The 19,469-nt window shown below is 48.4% G+C and overlaps 2 protein-coding genes across 2 annotated transcripts in view; both read right to left on the bottom strand.

Moving 5' to 3' along the window:
* LOC143925145 (protein mono-ADP-ribosyltransferase PARP14-like) overlaps nt 1-19,469 on the bottom strand; it is a 316,169-nt gene that overhangs the window by 51,444 nt on the left and 245,256 nt on the right. The window lies entirely within an intron of this gene.
* LOC143925141 (protein mono-ADP-ribosyltransferase PARP14-like) overlaps nt 12,525-19,469 on the bottom strand; it is a 58,975-nt gene continuing 52,030 nt past the window's right edge. Inside the window, exons 16-17 of the mRNA XM_077449755.1 lie at nt 17,541-17,715; nt 12,525-14,913 (exon numbers count right to left, since the gene is read on the bottom strand). Of these exons, the coding sequence (XP_077305881.1) occupies nt 14,627-14,913; nt 17,541-17,715 (462 nt within the window). The 3' untranslated portion in view covers nt 12,525-14,626. The remainder of the gene's footprint in view (nt 14,914-17,540; nt 17,716-19,469) is intronic.

Genomic DNA, 19,469 nt, shown 5'->3' on the forward strand with positions numbered 1-19,469 from the left:
AGCTGCTGTCAGCGCTGTATGTCACGGTGCTGCTGTCAGCGCTGTATGTCACGGAGCTGCTGTCAGCGCTGTATGTCACGGAGCTGCTGTCAGCGCTGTATGTCACGGAGCTGCTGTCAGCGCTGTATGTCACGGAGCTGCTGTCAGCGCTGTATGTCACGGAGCTGCTGTCAGCGCTGTATGTCACGGTGCTGATGTCAGTGCTCTGTATTACGGTGCTGCTGTCAGTGCTCTGTATCTCCTGCACCCTCTTGTTTGCCTACCCTGGTCCCTGACCTTCCCTCTCCTCCATTGCCTTCATTAGCTCCATAGTCCTGAATTGTCAGAACAATTTCCCAAATAAAAAAAAAATGCTTGTAGTTATCGATCCCAAATTCACCTCATACATGTATTATGCTATTGTCCAGGTGGTGGGACTACGTGCTACCCCCTAATAATTACCCCGTGGCCGCAAATTCGACCTAAAGGTTTGCGAAATTCGCCTCCCATTGAAGTCAATGGAGCCCGCGGCGAACGGTCGTTTTCGCGAACGTTTGTGTCCGTTCGCGTTTCGCGTTCGCGAAACGTCCCGTCGGAAGTTCGTCCATCACTACTCCTCAGCACTAGCCTCATGTGTAATCCAGGAGGTGGATAAACGAGACAGGAAGAGTATACTTATGGAGAGAAAAGAGAGTGCGGATTTGAATCCTTCTTTTGTTCTATATCTACTTTCTCCCCTAAGTTTTTGTGTTTTTACCTCAGAGAGAGATCTCGAAGCTTGAGACCCGATGGATATATTGTATTAAGTCATATAAACCATCCGGTCTCAGCATAGTATAGTGGGATGTGAACACTTTCATTAATAACAGTTAAGAACTGCTGTCTTTTCCAGTCTTTTATTATGAATTTCTTCTTCAACAGATGTATGTATTTTTTGTTGTTTTATTTATGAATGGTTTATATACAGAATTTTTTAATTTAGTAATGCATCTTTCCAACCATATCCTGTCAGGTCACCTAGAGCCCAGGTTACAGATGCACACCGTAGGGATCAGGAGTGCACCGCAAGGTTGTGGACCCTACGGCTGACTGCTGCGGACGGGGGGTCAAGGTGATAGGAAGGCAGGGCCGCCAGAACACCAAGATGGATCCCACCGGGGTTAAAGTGTAAGATTCCCTGGGGCGCGGAGTCTAAGGCCGCGTACACACGGGCGGACTGTTTGCCCAACCTTGTTCGTCAAACAGTTTGGGCAAACAGTCCGCTCAAAATTTGCATGAGCGGACTTGCCCACACACGAGCGGACTGTTTGACGAACAAGGTTGGGCAAACAGTTCGCTCAACTTTTGAAATGAACGGACTCGCCCACGTAAGGCGGAGGCAAGTCCGCCCATTTCGAGCGCGTGTACAGGTAGGCGGGGCCCGCGAAGGAGACGTCGCGGGCTCCGCCGCCTGGAATGGGCTTAAAGGGGAACCCCAACGCCGAAAAAAATCGGCGTGGGGGTTCCCCCAAGTCCACACCAGACCCTTGTCCGAGCACGCTACCCGGCCGGCCAGGAAAGGGGGGCGAGCGAGCGCGCCCCCCCTCCTGAGCCGTACCAGGCCGCGTGCCCTCAACATGGGGGGGGTGCCTTGGGGAAGGGGGGGCCGCGCGGCCCCCCCACCCCAAAGCACCTTGTCCCCATGTTGATGAGGACAAGGGCCTCTTCCCGACAACCCTGGCCGTTGGTTGTCGGGGTCTGCGGGCGGGGGGCTTATCGGAATCCGGGAGCCCCCTTTAAGAAGGGGGCCCCCGGATACCGGCCCCCCACCCTATGTGAATGAGTATGGGGTACAATGTACCCCTACCCATTCACCTGTGAAATAAAGTACAAATAAAAACACAACACAGGGGAAAAAAATATTTTATTGCACAGCCGGGGGTCTTCCGTCTTCGGGGGTCTTCTCGCCGGACTCCTCCGCTATGTGTGTGTAGCTCTTTTGCTAGCGGAGGAGTCCGGCTTTCTTCCTCCCCGCCGCCGGCCTCTTCTCCCGACTTCGGGGGTCTTGTCCCCCTCTTCGGTTCTTCTGCCGGGCCACCGCGCCTGGTCCGGTGGCCCGGTCTTCTGTCGCCGTCTTCCGTTCTTCTGTCGCCGCCTTCGGTTCTTCTGCCGGGCCACCGCGCCTTCTTGTAGCTCTTTTACAGGCGGTGGCCCGGTCTTCTGTCGCCGTCGCCGCAATGCCACAATGCCAATGTTGATGCCACAATGTGACATCAACCCATGTGACCAACCCATGTGACATATACCATGTGACCCCGCCCCATTGTCACTATATAAGTGGCAACGCAGGGCGGCTCTGGCATTCCGGCCGGAGGGAGCGACGTGTCAACATCTCCTGGAAGAAGAACAAGAAGAAGAACACGAACGGAAGGCGGCGACAGAAGACCGGGCCACCGCCTGTAAAAGAGCTACAAGAAGGCGCGGTGGCCCGGCAGAAGAACCGAAGGCGGCGACAGAAGAACGGAAGACGGCGACAGAAGACCGGGCCACCGGACCAGGCGCGGTGGCCCGGCAGAAGAACCGAAGAGGGGGACAAGACCCCCGAAGTCGGGAGAAGAGGCCGGCGGCGGGGAGGAAGAAAGCCGGACTCCTCCGCTAGCAAAAGAGCTACACACACATAGCGGAGGAGTCCGGCGAGAAGACCCCCGAAGACGGAAGACCCCCGGATGTGCAATAAAATATTTTTTTCCCCTGTGTTGTGTTTTTATTTGTACTTTATTTCACAGGTGAATGGGTAGGGGTACATTGTACCCCATACTCATTCACATAGGGTGGGGGGCCGGTATCCGGGGGCCCCCTTCTTAAAGGGGGCTCCCGGATTCCGATAAGCCCCCCGCCCGCAGACCCCGACAACCAACGGCCAGGGTTGTCGGGAAGAGGCCCTTGTCCTCATCAACATGGGGACAAGGTGCTTTGGGGTGGGGGGGCCGCGCGGCCCCCCCTTCCCCAAGGCACCCCCCCCATGTTGAGGGCACGCGGCCTGGTACGGCTCAGGAGGGGGGGCGCGCTCGCTCGCCCCCCTTTCCTGGCCGGCCGGGTAGCGTGCTCGGACAAGGGTCTGGTGTGGACTTGGGGGGAACCCCCACGCCGATTTTTTTCGGCGTTGGGGTTCCCCTTTAAGCCCATTCCAGGCGGCAGAGCCCGCGACGTCTCCTTCGCGGGCCCCGCCTACCTGTACACGCGCTCGAAGTGGGCGGACTTTCCGAGCGGGAACAGTCCACTCATTTCGAAAGTACAGCGGACAGGCCCACACACGGGCGGACTGTTCGCTCAAACACAGTTTCAGCGGACAGTTTTTCGGAATTTCCGAAAGACTTTGTCCGTCCAACTGTCCGCTGAAACTGTCCGCTGAAAGCCCACACACGAGCGGACTGTCCGCCCAAACACTGTTCAGCGGACAAGGTTGGGCGAACAGTCCGCCCGTGTGTACGCGGCCTAAGAGCCATCAGGTGTTAACCAGAGCCTCTGGTGGTGAGGATGGACTTGGCTGCAACTGGCTCCAGGTCGCGACCCCCAGGGTCCCCCAGCTCACACCCACAGTAGGCAACAGGAGGATAGGGATGGTGAGAGACAAAGCCAAAGTCGGGGCCACAAGCAGACAGGAATAGTCAGGGACACGCCAAAAGGTCAGGATCACAGGCAAACAGGGATAGTCAAAGACACGTCAAAGTCAGTAACGGAACAACAGAAGAGCACACGGCAGGTAACAGGAAGCTAACACACAAAGGAATACACAATGGTTGATCAGCGAGGTTGGCTTGCAGTGCACAGGTTAATATAGAGTTCTCTGATAGGAGCTAGGGTGGAGTCATGCCAGAGGATTGGTTACAAAAGCAGTCAGGTGAGGGTCGGCTGGTCTCTAGAGATGAACACATGGAAACAAGTAAGCAGACCAACTCTATTGCATAACCATGACATATCCCTTGATATCAGCGATGGCGAATATTATTTTTTATACATTTTTGATTCTATTATTCAAAGTTTAAGATTTGTAATTTTTATTTAATTTATGGCCCATTTTCTGATGTTTCCAAATTATGGCGTTTCTGTAATATCTGGACGAGTTTTTACCTTTTGGCAGCAAGGTCCATAAAGACATGGATGGAGGAACTTGACTGGCCTGACCTCAACCCAATAGAACACCTTGGTATAAATTAGAGTGGAGACTGCGAGCCAGGCCTTCTCGTCCAGCATCAGTGCCTGACCTCACAAATGCGCTTCTGGAAGAATGGTAAAACATTCCCATAGACACATCTCCTAAACCTTGTGGACGGCCTTCCCAGAAGAGTTGAAGCTGTTATAGTGGCAGACGTCCCAATACTTTTGGTAAGGAAAATCATTTTTCAGTTTTTTTGGATAGCACAGGGAAGGGTTAACACCCCTGTAATGTTTGTTTTGCTGTCTGTGCCCCGCTTCAGAAGATTTCAGCTCACTCTCAACAATTTTGGGTTGTCATGGAAATTGAATTGCTGATAAAGCTTCAGTGGAGACACCTTTTTCCCCATAACTGTTACAGGAGAGAATTTCCCTTCCTAGGGGTAGATTTCCTCTCACTTCCTGTTGCCTCCCTCCATTTGTAAGTAGGAATCGTTTGTAAGTCGAATGTTTGTAACTTGGGGGCCGCTTGTACTCTGGTATAAATAGATATAAGTATCCTCATTTGAATAACGATGGCCTTAGAAGAGACGAGGTATCAGAAACCATGAATCAGACTGAGACAGAAGTACAGTTAAATCACACCTGTTTAACAATAATAATAAAAAGGTAAACAGAGTAAAGGTAGTCAAAAAATAGCCAGTTCAGGAACTCAAAACGGATAGTCAGACAAGCCAAAATGTCAGGGAGCCAGAGGTGAGTGTATTAGAACAGCAAGCAGGATCTGGAGCCAGAAGAAACGTCAGCCAAGCAAGTCTTTAACAGGAACACAGGCGAGCGTCTCTAGAGATGTGACCAAGGCGAAGGCAGAGATCATCTGGACTGGACGGCTTAAGTAGGCAGGACTGACAAGCAGGATATCATCAACAGGTGAGTCACTGTGGAGAGATAGGAGCTGGTAATTAGCAGACAGCTGAGCGGTCAGCTCAGAGAAGGAAGGGCTGGGCCCAGCCCTGACACGAGGCCCCTTTAACCAGAGATTGCAACTTGAATCCTGTGATGTTTAAAGTCCCTGATATGGTGGTGTCCGTTGTCTTCTGCTAGCAATAATGGGGCCCATAAAGAGCAGTGACTACTGGTAATTCAACAAAGTTAAACATACATGCTGTGGTACTGAAAGCAAAGATCTCTTGGAACCGAGGTGTAAAGATGTCTGCATGCAGTAATGACAGAAAGAGGTTGGGTATCTGCCCGATTACCAATCCCATGGATGGCACGGCCTCCTAGGAACAAGCCCTGGGGGAACATGTACCAATGCCCCCATCTACATCACCAACCTCATCTGCAGATATCACCCAAATCGTCCCCTCCGCTCCTCCCAGGACCTCCTGCTTTCTAGCTCCCTTGTTACCTCCTCTCATGCTCGCCTTCAAGACTTCTCCAGAGCCTCTCCCATCCTCTGGAACTCCCTGCCCCAGTCTGTCCGATCAGCCCGTACCCTGTCCACCTTTAGGAGATCCCTGAAAACTAATTTATTCAGGGAAGCCTATCCCACACCCACCTAACTGTCCCCGAGCCCCCCCCCCCATCAAATAATTCTCTGCAGCTATTAGCTTTTGTACCACCACCCCCTCCCTTTAAAATGTAAGCTCTATGAGCCGGGCCCTCCTGTACCTTTTGTATTGTACTGTAATTGTGTTGCCCCCCCTTATACATTGTAAAGCGCTGCGTAAACTGTTGGCGCTATATAAATCGTGTATAATAATAATAATAAAAATGCATTACATTATTTTTTTCAATGTGCCCAGGAGCTGTGATTTTTTTTAAGTGCTTAAAGTGAAATGTTGAAAATAATGCAATTCCGTTGAAGCGGAACTACACTGCATCTGAGAACCACAAACCAGGGCTGGACTGGGACAAAAATGTGGCCCTGGACTTCCTCATGACCGGCCCACTTTAATTTTGAACGTCTCCATCAGCACTTCCCCTTACATCAGAGTGTCCTCCCTCTCCTCTCCCTCCCATGTGTACTCACAGTTTTGAAGGCAGCTTCTCCTTCCTCTCTCCAGTCATTGATAAGTGACAAGTGATAAGAGGAGAGCCCTGCAGGCTATCTCCAGCAAGCGACGGCAGCTGCTCCTCCTAACAGGAGTGAAATTGCGATCACTCACTGTCAGAGAGGAGCGGCTCCAGGACTGCACCTGACTGGCCCCACTGAGCCATCGGCCCACCGGGCAACTCCCTCTAATCCCAATGGCCAGTACATGCCTGCCACAAACCAAAAAAGCTATTTGATAAATTTTTTATATTCAGAGCAAACTTCCTCAGCCACTCGTTGGGGATTTGGATTTTTATAATACCTATCCCCCCAGCAGACACCTTCCACCCTGTGCCCCATAGATGAGGGGGTGCAGCATGGAAGCTTTAGCCTGTCTGCTGTTTAGTAGGCGGGCCGCTGGCAGCGTGAAAGAGGCGGAGAGTAGAAGGCAGACGGGATGATGAATGTGAGCAGGTCCAATGAGACAGACAAGGCGGAGCGGTGGGCGGATTCCCACGTGTGCAGGAAGGAGGCGGGGGGGACCCGCTGTCAAGCAGCATGGAGGCGTGTGCTGGCTGTGCACACTGCAAGCGGTTGTATCCCCCACAAAATAAAAAGCCTGTAAGGCAAAGGCATAATGATCTAGTGTGCACCCCATACTAACTCATTATGAAATGCTTAGAACGAAGCTCCGGCATCGGGTCCCGGTCACCACAGAGGGTGCTGACATGTTCCCTCAGCGTTTCTTCTGGGTTTGAGGCTCTGGTGCCGTGACGTCACCCCCACGCTTTCCCACGCTTTCCGGAAAGGAGCTCTGATTTTCCTGCAGCATCCCCCGGACCTTCAGAGCGAATGGGCTGCTGAGGTCAGCGGCTGCATGCAAGGTGAATATCTCCTAAACCGTGCAGATTTAGGAGATATTTATTTTATCTCCAGGTAAGCCTTATTATAGGCCCTATTATAGGCTTATCTGTAGGTAAAAATGTGAAAGCGGGGGATACAACTGCTTGAAGACTGGCCGGCGGAGTTCGGGATGGACTAAGCTCCCCGCTCTTTGCATCTGCCACCACTAGCAATGATTCGGGGGGAGATCTTGTCATGTCTGACCCAATGACAGGTAACTCACCCTGATTGCTGCATATTCCTCCACTGAAATCATCTGGAGGAGGGGCCGCAGGGCTGGGAGGAACTGCGGGACTGGTGAGATCTGAGGTTTTGGTAAACCCAAGGTGTGTATGATGGTGGAGGGGGCGGGGGGGGGTTGTGTCTGGGATGTGCGTTAGGGAAGTTGTGATCAGAGTGAAGAGATCTGAAGGGTATGATAAGACTGGGAGTATGGGGGGGGGGGGGTGATCAGACTGGGAGTATGGGGGAGGGGGGTGATCAGACTGGGAGTATGGGGGAGGGGGGTGATCAGAGTGGGAGTATGAGGGAGGGGGGTGATCAGACTGGGAGTATGGGGGAGGGGGGGTGATCAGACTGGGAGTATGGGGGAGGGGGGTGATCAGAGTGGGAGTATGAGGGAGGGGGGTGATCAGACTGGGAGTATGGGGGAGGGGGGTGATCAGAGTGGGAGTATGGGGGAGGGGGGTGATCAGAGTGGGAGTATGGGGGGGTGATCAGACTAGGAGTATGGGGGAGGGGGGTGATCAGAGTGGGAGTATGGGGGGGGGGGGGTGATCAGAGTGGCAGCATGGGGGGGGGTGATTAGACTGGGAGTATGGGGGGGTGATCAGACTGGGAGTATGGGGGGGGGTGATCAGGCTGGGTTGGTATCTGGGAGTGGAGTGTAATCAGAGTGGGGGTATCTGAGGAGGTGTGATTAGGGTGTTGGGGTATAATCAGGGTGAGGGAATCTTGGGTAGGTGTGATCAAAGTCGGAGTATCTGGGGGGGAGGTGATCTCTGAGTTTTTTACTAATGGGGGGGAACCCAGCCATTGGAAGTTTTAGTTGGCCTCACCTTCCAGCTGCCTGTGTCCAGTGAAGGGAAGTGATCAATCCATATCCCCACCCCCTCGTTGGAAGTTCAGCACAAATTTATTTTCAGTGGTGTGTAACGTCCTTCGCGTTGCGCCCCATCACATTACGGGTGCAATGTGAAGGATATACCACTACTGCTCAGGTTTTAGACAGGGGGTAGCAAGAGGAAGGTGGGGATGGGTTGGGGGGTGGCAAAATGCATCTTTGCCTATATTGACAAAAATCATTGCGCCGGCCCTGCCCTGCCGTCATGTGACCTCCCTCTGCTTCCCTTCCCAGGTAAGTGACTACAATGGGGGGGGGGGGGGGCTGAGATTTCCCTCTGATTAATGCATGCTAGCAGAGGGGGGCCACATGTCTGCACAGAAGGGCTCTGCAAAGTATTTAGCATTATTATTTTAGGAAAACTCACCCACTGTACTGAACAGGGACCTAAAACAGAGAGGGTCAAAGTAACTCATACATGTGACTTTACAAGCACTGGAGCAGCTGCAGTGAATAGAATTACACAGACGTGAGAGGAGGGGAGAGGAGAGGAGAGAAGAGGGGAGAGGGTGGGAATGAGAGAAGGGGTGGGGAGGAGATCGGCTCTCACACAGACTATGGGACAGACAGGGAGAGAGGGAGGGGGGAGATACAGAGATGCTGAGGAGAGAGCTGGATGATGGATGCACGTACATTGACCACACTATCAGAGATCAGCAGCCATGATAAATGTGGTCAGTTTACAAGGGGAAGACAGGAACAGGAAGGATCAGACAGGTATTGTACAACATAGAAATGGACAATTGGCATGGCAAAGCACTGTGCTAGATCTCCTGCCTTAAAGGGACAGGACCATTTTTTTTCAGGGTTACAACTTTTTTAATATCTCGCTCCACATTATGACTATGGGGCATAAAGAATTTTATTTTGTCAATCCGCCTTCTTTCCAATCTATATATCTCCCGGGTTTTATTGCAGCCCCTCCAATTGGGGGGTTCATTAATCAATACCAACACGTTTCATTCCTCTTGGATCCTTGTTGTGACATCTGGAATAATAAGCACACAAACCATGTACCTTATATTTCTTACTAAAATGTTGTGTGAGTACTCATCGCACCGGCAGTTAGTATTGCCCCTGTGGTAGAAATGTCTTCCTATATTTTGTATAACAGCCTCCTAATCTCTCATGTCAACTCAGACAAGTCCTCTGTATAAAATCCCTTCAGTTGTTTGTGGGTTTGGTTGCATGGAATACTGGTTTCAAAATCCCCGCACAGAATTTCATTGGGAATCAATTCAGGGCTTTGACCAGTCCATAACCCTCTACCCCCCCCCCCCCCTTTTTTTGTTTTGTTTAGCTATTCCTTGATGGAATTGTGTGCTCTGAATCATTATAAAGTCAAAAGTCAGATTTTTGATTCAGCTTCACACTTTGGACAGGGAGATTCACGTTCTCATCAAGCACTCTTTCATATGATGTAGAATGTATAATTGACTCAATGGCTGTGTGGTGCTGCCCAGGCCCTTAAGCAACAAAGCTACCTCAAAGCCTTGCATTTCTTCCACCATGCTTCACAGTTGGGATGATGTTCTATTATCTTCAGTTGGCAGCAAACATGTCTACTGTTACTATGACCAAACACTTCTATCTTTGATTGAGCAACAAAATGGAACAGAACTAAAAGGGACTTTTCAGATGCTGCTTATAAGCGGACAACACATATACCCAAATGTTTATATAAAATCTTCTTTTTATTGTCACAAATATCTCATATAATCTCAAATCATTTTATGTACCTTTTCATAAACATGTCCACACCCTCAAACTACCCCAAAGTATCTCCATTCAGCCCAGGGGTGAGTGTGTGTTCATTGTCTACGCATTTCAGACTTTCCCACCTGCTCCATCAGGAAACTGTGGAACATCTTATGAAGCACGATAACAGGGAATGAAAGCAAAATGTGGAGGGGGACCCATAAACCCAACTTCTGCTATTTGGGATAAAAACAGAGTGGGATAAAAAGTCTGCAAAACACGTTGAAGATGGACACACCCTCTCCCCTGGGCTAGAACTGACTTCATAGTCAATGATAAATGGATAGTTATTCTATTATGAATTTACACACTTTGGGGTAGTTTGTGGGTTGTACCTGTGAAGAAATTTACAACACCTTACGTAGAATGATTTCTAAAAATCCCCTTAGCAGGTATTTACATCTGTGCTCGGGACTCCTGTGGTTCAATCTTTAGCACATTGTTCTAGAAGGTCTGGTCATTGATCAATCTTCAGTACGACATTCCAGGAGGACTGGTCTGTTGATTGATCAGTCTTTATTGCTTTGTTCTAGAAGGCCTGCTTTTTAACTGATCAGCCTTTAGCAAATTGTTCTAGAAGATCTGGTCATGGATTGATCAGTCTTCAGAACGTCATTCCAGAAGGTCTGGTCTTTGATGGATCAGTCTTCAGGACATGGTTCTTGAAGGTCTGGTCATTGATAGGTCTTCGGAATGTCATTATAGAAGGTCTGGTCTTTGATGGATCAGTCTTCAGCACATGGTTCTAGAAGGTCTGGTCATTGATCAGTCTTCAGAATGTCATTCCAGAAGGTCTGGTCTTTGATGGATCAGTCTTCAGGACATGGTTCTAGAAGGTCTGGTCATTGATCAGTCTTCAGAACGTCATTATAGAAGGTCTGGTCGTTGATGGATCAGTCTTCAGCACATGGTTCTAGAAGGTCTGGTCATTGATCAGTCTTCAGAACGTCATTATAGAAGGTCTGGTCTTTGATGGATCAGTCTTCAGGACATCATTCCAGAAGGTCTGGTCTTTGATGGATCAGTCTTCAGCACATGGTTCTTGAAGGTCTGGTCATTGATAGGTCTTCAGAATGTCATTATAGAAGGTCTGGTCTTTGATGGATCAGTTTTCAGCACATGGTTCTAGAAGGTCTGGTCATTGATCAGTCTTCAGAACATCATTATAGAAGGTCTGGTCGTTGATGGATCAGTCTTCAGCACATGGTTCTAGAAGGTCTGGTCATTGATCAGTCTTCAGTACGTCATTATAGAAGGTCTGGTCTTTGATGGATCAGTCTTCAGGACATGGTTCTAGAAAGTCTGGTCATTGACCAGTCTTCAGAATGTCATTATAGAAGGTCTGGTCTTTGATGGATCAGTCTTCAGCACATGGTTCTAGAAGGTCTGGTCATTGATCAGTCTTCAGAACGTCATTCCAGAAGGACTAGTCTGTTAATCAATCGGTCTTCAGAACGTTATTCTAGAAGGCCTGCTTTTTAACTGATCAGCCTTCAGAAAGTCTTTAGAAGGTCTGTTCATTGACTGATCAGTCTTCAGCATGCTATTTCAGGACTGGTCATTGATCAGTCTTCAGCACATTTTTCTAGAAGGCCTGGTCTTTTCTTGTTCAAATATGTTGAAAAAGTAAAAAATAAAAATGCAGCGGGGTGTACATACTTTTTTTTACATGACTGTACCGGAGTACAGAACAGTAATGGAGTTAAAAGTGGTTCTAAAGTTTCAAGTTTAAAAAACAAAAAAAATTCTTCTCTGTGCAGCAGCCTTCCTAATACTTGCATGAACCCGGTCTTCCTCCAGCGCTGTGTACAGAAGCCTCGGCTCTGCTGAGACAGCAGCGGGACAGCAGCGGGAGCTATTGTGGCCATGAGCCAATGAGGAAAGAGAGGGGGCGGGCCGAGCTGCATCTGTGTGTGTGTGTGTGTGTGTGTGTGTGTGTGTGTGTGTGTGTGTGTGTGTGATGGACACACAGAGCAGCGGCTCAGGAGCGCGCCTGCTCGAGTGCCCTCATAGCAAGCTGCTTGCTCTGGGGGCACTGGGCAGGAGGGAGGGGAAGCTCTATGCAAAATCATTAAAGAGCAGCTAAGTATGACCTTTATTTATTTTCTTCCCTTTAATTATTACCTCTATTGACACTTTAAACATTCTAAAGGGGCATGTTCATGAAGCCAAACATGTGACATTCACCATACATGCACTGCAGGTAAATCAATCATTGTATTTGAAAACCCACTCAGAAGGAAGATTCACCGCCGGTGGGCATTTGGTGAATGTTACATTCACTGCTGTATCAATATACCCCTAGAAGCATTATATACACAACGCAGGGTGCTCTTTGGACGATTCTCCCATTAACTCTAAATAGCCTGGGCTGTTGAATCTTATACTAAACATCTGCTTGGTTGGTTGGCCGGTTGGGTGGCCGGTTGGGTGGCCGGTTGGGTGGCCGGTTGGGTGGCCGGTTGGTTGGCTGGTTGGCTGGTTGGCTGGCTGGTTGGTTGGTTGGTGGTCCCCAGAATTAGTATTATGTGTTTATATTCAGAATAAAGTGTCCAGAATCTGACGTGAAAATAAAATGATCAGAAAACACAACTTTGTAACCATTTTATTTCATTTCCATTTATCATGTTACATTGTAGCAGACTGAGGGGCCATATACAGCATGGGAAGATCCATCTCAGACAACTCATGGCCACCAACCAAATTTAGACCTGTAGTGAAAAGTTGTAATTTGATTGGCTCATATGAGCTGCCTGAATCCACCCCCCTTCCCCTATATAAATAAGACCCCAATGGCTGGCAGTATGGAGCCTTTGTATTGCTTCCCAGGGCTCATCCCCCCACCGGCACATTGTAGCTCAGCACACACATGTTCAGTTTTAATGGCAGCTCAACGCACCTTTAGAAAGATGAACTGTGGTACAGTTGTAATGCAAAAAGCAGCATGGCAAATTTGTTATATATAGTTTGGCTAATGCAACCGGCTGCAATGCATCTGGATATACAAACTGTCTGTGTTGCAGCAAAGTTCCTCCTGGGGTGACCAGGCCCTGAAGGCTGCAAACAATAATTGCACTTCGAAAACTTGGCTAGTCACATAGTTACATAGCAGGTGAGGTTGAAAAAAAAAAAAAGACACAAATTCATCAAGTCCAACCTTTGTGAAGCCTCGTCTTCCCTGAGGATACTAGAAAATAGAGGTCTAAGGGCACTTGTTGTTTTATGTTGCATTAAATTGAAAAGTCTTCGTATGTTTGGTATTTGAGTCTGAAGCGGGTTTTGCACCAGAGAGCCTACAGTGTACAGATCAGGAAGGCGGAAATTCTGTGTTTGCAGCGTGCAGTATGAATAGATCTCAGTAGATCGGATACATGGAGAAGAAAACTATCATCAGCTGAAATAAGCTGGGAGGGGCCAGAGGCGCAGGGCGGAGTCACTGGTTCTCCAAATGATGGGTGGAGCTGAGAGGGTGAGAGAACCTCCATCGGAGCCTCATCTATTGGGGCCTATAGAGCGATGTGTGGTCACCCACGGCACAAACCAACTAAATAGCACTTTATTTGTTGTCACCGTCCATTGGTGAACCATTTATCACTGATATGGCTCGGATTGGCTGGGAGAAGAGACAACCCCCAACCATGAATATTCTATGGAAGACTGATGGACCATCATGGCTCCTCAATGCAGCTTTTCCCATCATTGTTGACAACATGGAGTTGGTGCTGTGTAGTCACATGGTATCCAGAGGAGGGTGAAGTTCTGCTGAGCCACCATGTCACCTATAATACACTATTATTGGAAATATGCAACTGGTGATGCCATGGGGCCAACCTTGATTGTCTTCACCTCCACCCTCTTCCCTTCCCCCTCCCCAGCCAGAAGCAGCTGGCTCTCCCCTATCTGAGGCTCAGTGAGTGAAGAGCAGAGACCCGGAGAATGAAGAGCAGAGACCCGGAGAATGAAGAGCAGAGACCCGGAGAATGAAGAGCAGAGACCCGGAGAATGAAGAGCAGAGTCCCGGAGAATGAAGAGCCGAGTCCCGGAGAATGAAGAGCCGAGTCCCGGAGAATGAAGAGCCGAGTCCCGGAGAATGAAGAGCCGAGTCCCGGAGAATGAAGAGCCGAGTCCCGGAGAATGAAGAGCAGAGTCCCGGAGAATGAAGAGCAGAGTCCCGGAGAATGAAGAGCAGAGTCCCCGAGAATGAAGAGCAGAGTCCCCGAGAATGAAGAGCAGAGTCCCCAAGAATGAAGAGCAGAGTCCCAGAGAATGAAGAGCAGAGTCCCAGAGAATGAAGATCAGAGTCCCAGAGAATGAAGAGCCGAGTCCCAGAGAATGAAGAGCAGAGTCCCAGAGAATGAAGAGCAGAGTCCCAGAGAATAAAGATCGGAGTCCTAGAGAATGAGTGCAGCACATGAGAAGTTGTGGAGCAATGAGCCATGGAGATCCCAGAGAATATAGGCAATGGGAAGCTAGGACATTCTCCTCCTCACTCTCTGCTCCTTCACTGAGGAGTGCCTGTGTGCTTGTTTCCTTTGGAATTATTTATTAGTTTTATGGCTGCTGTAGACAAGTGATGGCGCCACGCTCTGACAATATTGTATCCCGATCCGAAAAAAGTGACACAAATACAGGGATTTTCAGGAGTCTCTGTCCCGGAGATTTGTGTGATCCCCGGACACAGTCATAGATCATCACTGGAAGACGATGTGATATTCGGGGTAGGCCTGGATGTCATTAAATATCACGAACATTGAAGGAGTATGAATGTTATCCGTCACGCTGTCATAAAGGTCGGTGGGGTTGGCTGCGTTTTTGGCTGGAGGTGTTATTATCCCTTGGCGTCCGGCACAGTAGAGTCCGGTGAGAACCCGGGCCAGGTACATGTGTTTCTGTCCATTTCCATCAGGTTTGGAGTATGTGTTACTGGCGGAGTAATTTGCATTTACAGCGAAATAAGTTCCATTTCCTATAGCAGCAGCTGTTCAAAAAAAGAAAGAAAAGTCAAACATTAATATCACTGAACGGGAGAGTTCCAGAGCAGAGGTACAGTGGGAGAGAAGGGCTGGAGGTGTGAGTGAGGTCTGGAGTCACGCCATGTTGCATGGCATTTAAATGCAGCATGTTCCATATTCATGGTTTGAACTAATTGGAAACAACAGATTTCAGTATGTTATAGCGTTGGGCAAGCGTTGAGAAATGCAGCTCTATGGATGTGGTGTGGATGGGCCCCAAGATACACCTCACAGCACACGGGATGTGACCAGGAAGTCATACTGTACTTGGTGTAACTCCTGATATTAGAGCTTGGCTTAGTTCTGGATGTAGTTTGGGAGGTTCATAGACCCTGTCAGGTTTATATTACCCGATAATGTAGGCCTGGACTCATTTATATGTTGTAGCTAGGTATACCAGTTGGGTTTTGTAATCCTTATTGGATAGAGACATCACTCTAGTGGGCCACGAGCCATAGGCTGGGTCCTTGGGGTAGAGCCTTTGAAATGGAGAAAAATAAAAAAAAGAGATTATCTGGACTATCAAGATTCTTGATAGTCCAGATAGGGTTCATTCGTTTAAAAAAAAAAAAAAACTCCAACATGTTTCCAGGGTTTAAATAGCCCCTTTATCAAGGCTTTAGATCAGGGGTCTCAAACTGGTGGCCCTGAAAACTACAAATCCCATCATGCCTCTGCCTGTGGGAGTCATGCTTGTAACTGTCAGCCTTGCAATGCCTCGTGGGGCTTGTAGTTTTGCAACAGCGGGAGGGCCACCAGTTTGAGACCCCTGATCTAAAGCCTTGATAAAGGGGCTATTTAAACCCTGGAAACATGTTGGAGTTTTTTTTTTTTTTTTTTTTAAACGAATGAACCCTAACATGTTTCCAGGGTTTAAATAGCCCCTTTAGCAAGGCTTTAGATCAGGGGTCTCAAATTGGTGGCCCTCCAGCTGTTGCAAAACTACAAGCCCCATGAGGCATTGCAAGGCTGACAGTTACAAGCATGACTCCTACAGGCAGAGGCATGATGGGATTTGTAGTTTTGCAACAGCTGGAGGGCCGCCAGTTTGAGACCTTTGCTTTAGACCAGCGGTGCCCAACCAGTGGCCCGGGGGCCACATGTGGCCCGCGGAGCACTCTGATGTGGCCCGCGACCTCCTGCTCTGGGATAGAATTGAAAGAATACTGTTATTAAAGGTCGGGATGCTAAAATCACAGTACATACATGGGCATATCTTTTCTGCAGTGGTTACTGGGCTGCTTTTAAACTGGTGCAGGTGCACTGAGCCATAGACTTCTATTATTACCTGCGAAATCGGTGAGCTTTCTGAAAGTGCACCAAACCTGCAGAATATAATAGAAGTCTATTGCAAACCGCAGGAAAGCCAAAGGTACACTGCGTTGCACAAGTGCAAACCACAGTGCATCAGTGTGAAAGCAGCCTTGGACCCCTTTCACAAGGGCAGTCCGACAGTCCGACCAACTGGACCCTCCAATCACCTCAAAGTAGTGGCCGACATAAACCGACTTGTGTTCTACCTCCAAATACGATCAGCTAAAAAAATATTGTGGGCTGCGTCCGTGTCCGCTCTTCAAATGCAGCAGACACGGACATGCCATCCACCCGCTCCGCTCATTGTGGCCCGTGACCAGTTACCAAGTTGCCCAAGTGGCCCTCGCTCTTCAAAAGGTTGGGCACCCCTGCTTTAGACTATGGGTCTTCAAACTATGGCCCTCCAATTGTTCAGGAACTACGATTCCCATCATGCCCAGTCATGTCTGTGAATGTCAGAGTTTTACAATGCCTCATGGGATGTGTATTTTTTTCGCAACAGCTGGAGAGCCGTAGTTTGAGGATCCCTGCTTTAGACTTTTAGCTAAAGTGAGTCTGGATCCAACATAAAATCAAATAGGAATCTGCTCCAGCCACAAGTTTAAAGGATTTTATCTTGGATTAAGATTCCCTTCAGCTAAAAGTATAAAGTCTTAACAAAAGGGGGTCTTACCATCGCCGAAATGCGTTGGGGTTTTCTTAAAATTCTACAACTCATAAATTGTATCTGGACTATTCCAAATCTCATTGTGCTCTTTTCTCCTTCCTTCATTTGAAGGTTTTTATTACTGTTTGTGCCACTGTGGTGCAGATTGCTTACCATTCCCTTGTCTATGGAAAACCTATGTGTTTGGGGGGGGGGGGGGGAGGGGGTGATTGGGTGTCACCAGTCTGGGAAATGAGAGAAAATCTGCCCAACAGAGGCCCAGACAAAAACCTGGTGCAGATATAGTTATGGAATGTATATGAAGAGCTGGCTCTGGTGTTCACCATAAAGTCAGCTACAGTTACATAGGTTGCAAACCAATAGCCAAAAATAAGTGAAGATCCGACATCCTCACAACCTGCAGATGATCCACAGAAAGGTCTTCAAGAGTTTGATCCAAGGGAAATCCTTTTTGATCCCCTAAGGCTCTTGGCGACTCTCTGGATTATCACTCTTATTTCTTATTGATAATAATAGCCACTGATATTCTTAGATATACATCCAGATTATTATTATTTTTTAACGTTACAGAGGTGGCCAATAATCTTTAATTGTTCCTCTGAAATCTCTCACCATTTCTCCCTGCGTAGCTCCGGTTGAATCCGTTATGATTGACATGTTGGATGGAGTTGAAGTCGGTCCCATGGAAGAGCTCTCTCTCATTAGTGGTGGAACCGTTCTTGGAGTCGATGTTCTGCTTCTTTATCTGGTAGTTGAGCCAGAGATCTCTGTTCTGTACACGCAGAATCTGGGGGGGACATACAAAGGCTCAGATTATACAATAGTTACATAGTAGGTGAGGGTGAAAAAAGACACAAGTCCAAACTATGTGTGTGATTCTATGTCAGTATTACATTGTATATCCCTGTATGTTGTGGTCGTTCAGGTGATTATCTCATAGTTTCTTGAAACTATCGATACCCCCCCGCCGAGACCACCGCCTGTGGAAGGGAATTCCACATCCTTGTCGCTCTTACAGTAAAGAACCCTCTACGTAGTTTAAAGTTAAACCTCTTTTCTTCTAATTTTAATGAGTGGCCACGAGTCTCATTATACTCCCTTCCACCAAAAAGTTTTCTCCCTATTGTGGGGTCACCAGTCCAGTATTTATATATTGTGGGGTCACCAGTCCGGTATTTATATAATGAAATCATATCCCTTCTCAGGCGTCTCTTCTCCAGAGGGAATAAGTTCAGAGCTCACAACCTTTCCTCATAACTAATATCCTCCAGACCCTTTATTATCTTTGTTGCCCTTCTTTGTAGTCGCTCCATTTCCAGTACATCCTTCCTGAGGACTGGTGCCCAGAACTGGACAGTATACTCCAGGTGCGGCCGGACCAGAGTCTTGTAGAGGGGAGAATTATCCTTTTATCTCTGGAGTTGATCCCTTTTTTAATGCCAATATTCTGTTTGCTTTGTTAGCAGCAGCTTGGCATTGCTGAGCCCATCATCTACTAGGACCCCCAGGTCCTTCCCCTCCTAGACCCCCCCAGAGGTTCCCCTCCCCCCAGGTCCTTCTCCATCCTACATCCCCCCCAGAGGTTCCCCTCCCCCCAGTCTATAGATTGCATTCAGATTTTTGCCACCCAAATGCATTATTTTATATTTTTCTACATTGAACCTCATTTGCCATGTAGTTGCCCCTCCCCCATTCATTTGTTCAGATCTTTTTGCAAGGTTTCCACATCCTGCAGAGAAGTTATTGCCCTGCTTAGCTTCGTATCATCCACAAATACAGAGATTGAACTGTTTCCCCCATCCCCCTCCTCCAGGTCATTTATGAACAAATTAAACAGGATTGGTCCCAGCACAGAACTCTGGGGGACCCCACTACCCTCCCCCGACCATTCCGAGTACTCCCCATTTATCATCACCCTCTGAACTCGCCTTTGTAGCCAGTTTTCAATCCATGTACTCACCCTATGGTCCATGCCAACCCACCTTATTTTGTACAGTAATTTATTTACAGTTATATTATGGGGAACTGTGTCAAATGCTTTTGCAAAACCCAGATACACCACATCTATGGGCCTTCCTTTATCTAGATACACCACATCTACGGGCCTTCCTTTATCTAGATACACCACGTCTACGGGCTTTCCTTTATCTAGATACACCACGTCTACGGGCCTTCCTTTATCTAGATACACCACATCTACGGGCCTTCCTTTATCTAGATACACCACGTCTACGGGTCTTCCTTTATCCAGATACACCACGTCTACGGGCCTTCCTTTATCTAGATACACTACGCCTACGGGCCTTCCTTTATCTAGATACACCACATCTATGGGCCTTCCTTTATCTAGATACACCACGTCTACGGGCTTTCCTTTATCTAGATACACCACGTCTATGGGCCTTCCTTTATCTAGATACACCACGTCTACGAGCCTTCCTTTATCTAGATACACCACGTCTACGGGCCTTCCTTTATCTAGATACACCACGTCTACGGGCCTTCCTTTATCTAGATACACCACGTCTACGGGCCTTCCTT

The sequence above is a fragment of the Lithobates pipiens genome, unplaced genomic scaffold, assembly GCF_037356315.1.
Source record: "Lithobates pipiens isolate NorthernLeopardFrog02 unplaced genomic scaffold, aLitPip1_a1.2 Scaffold_22, whole genome shotgun sequence".
NCBI lineage: Eukaryota > Metazoa > Chordata > Amphibia > Anura > Ranidae > Lithobates > Lithobates pipiens.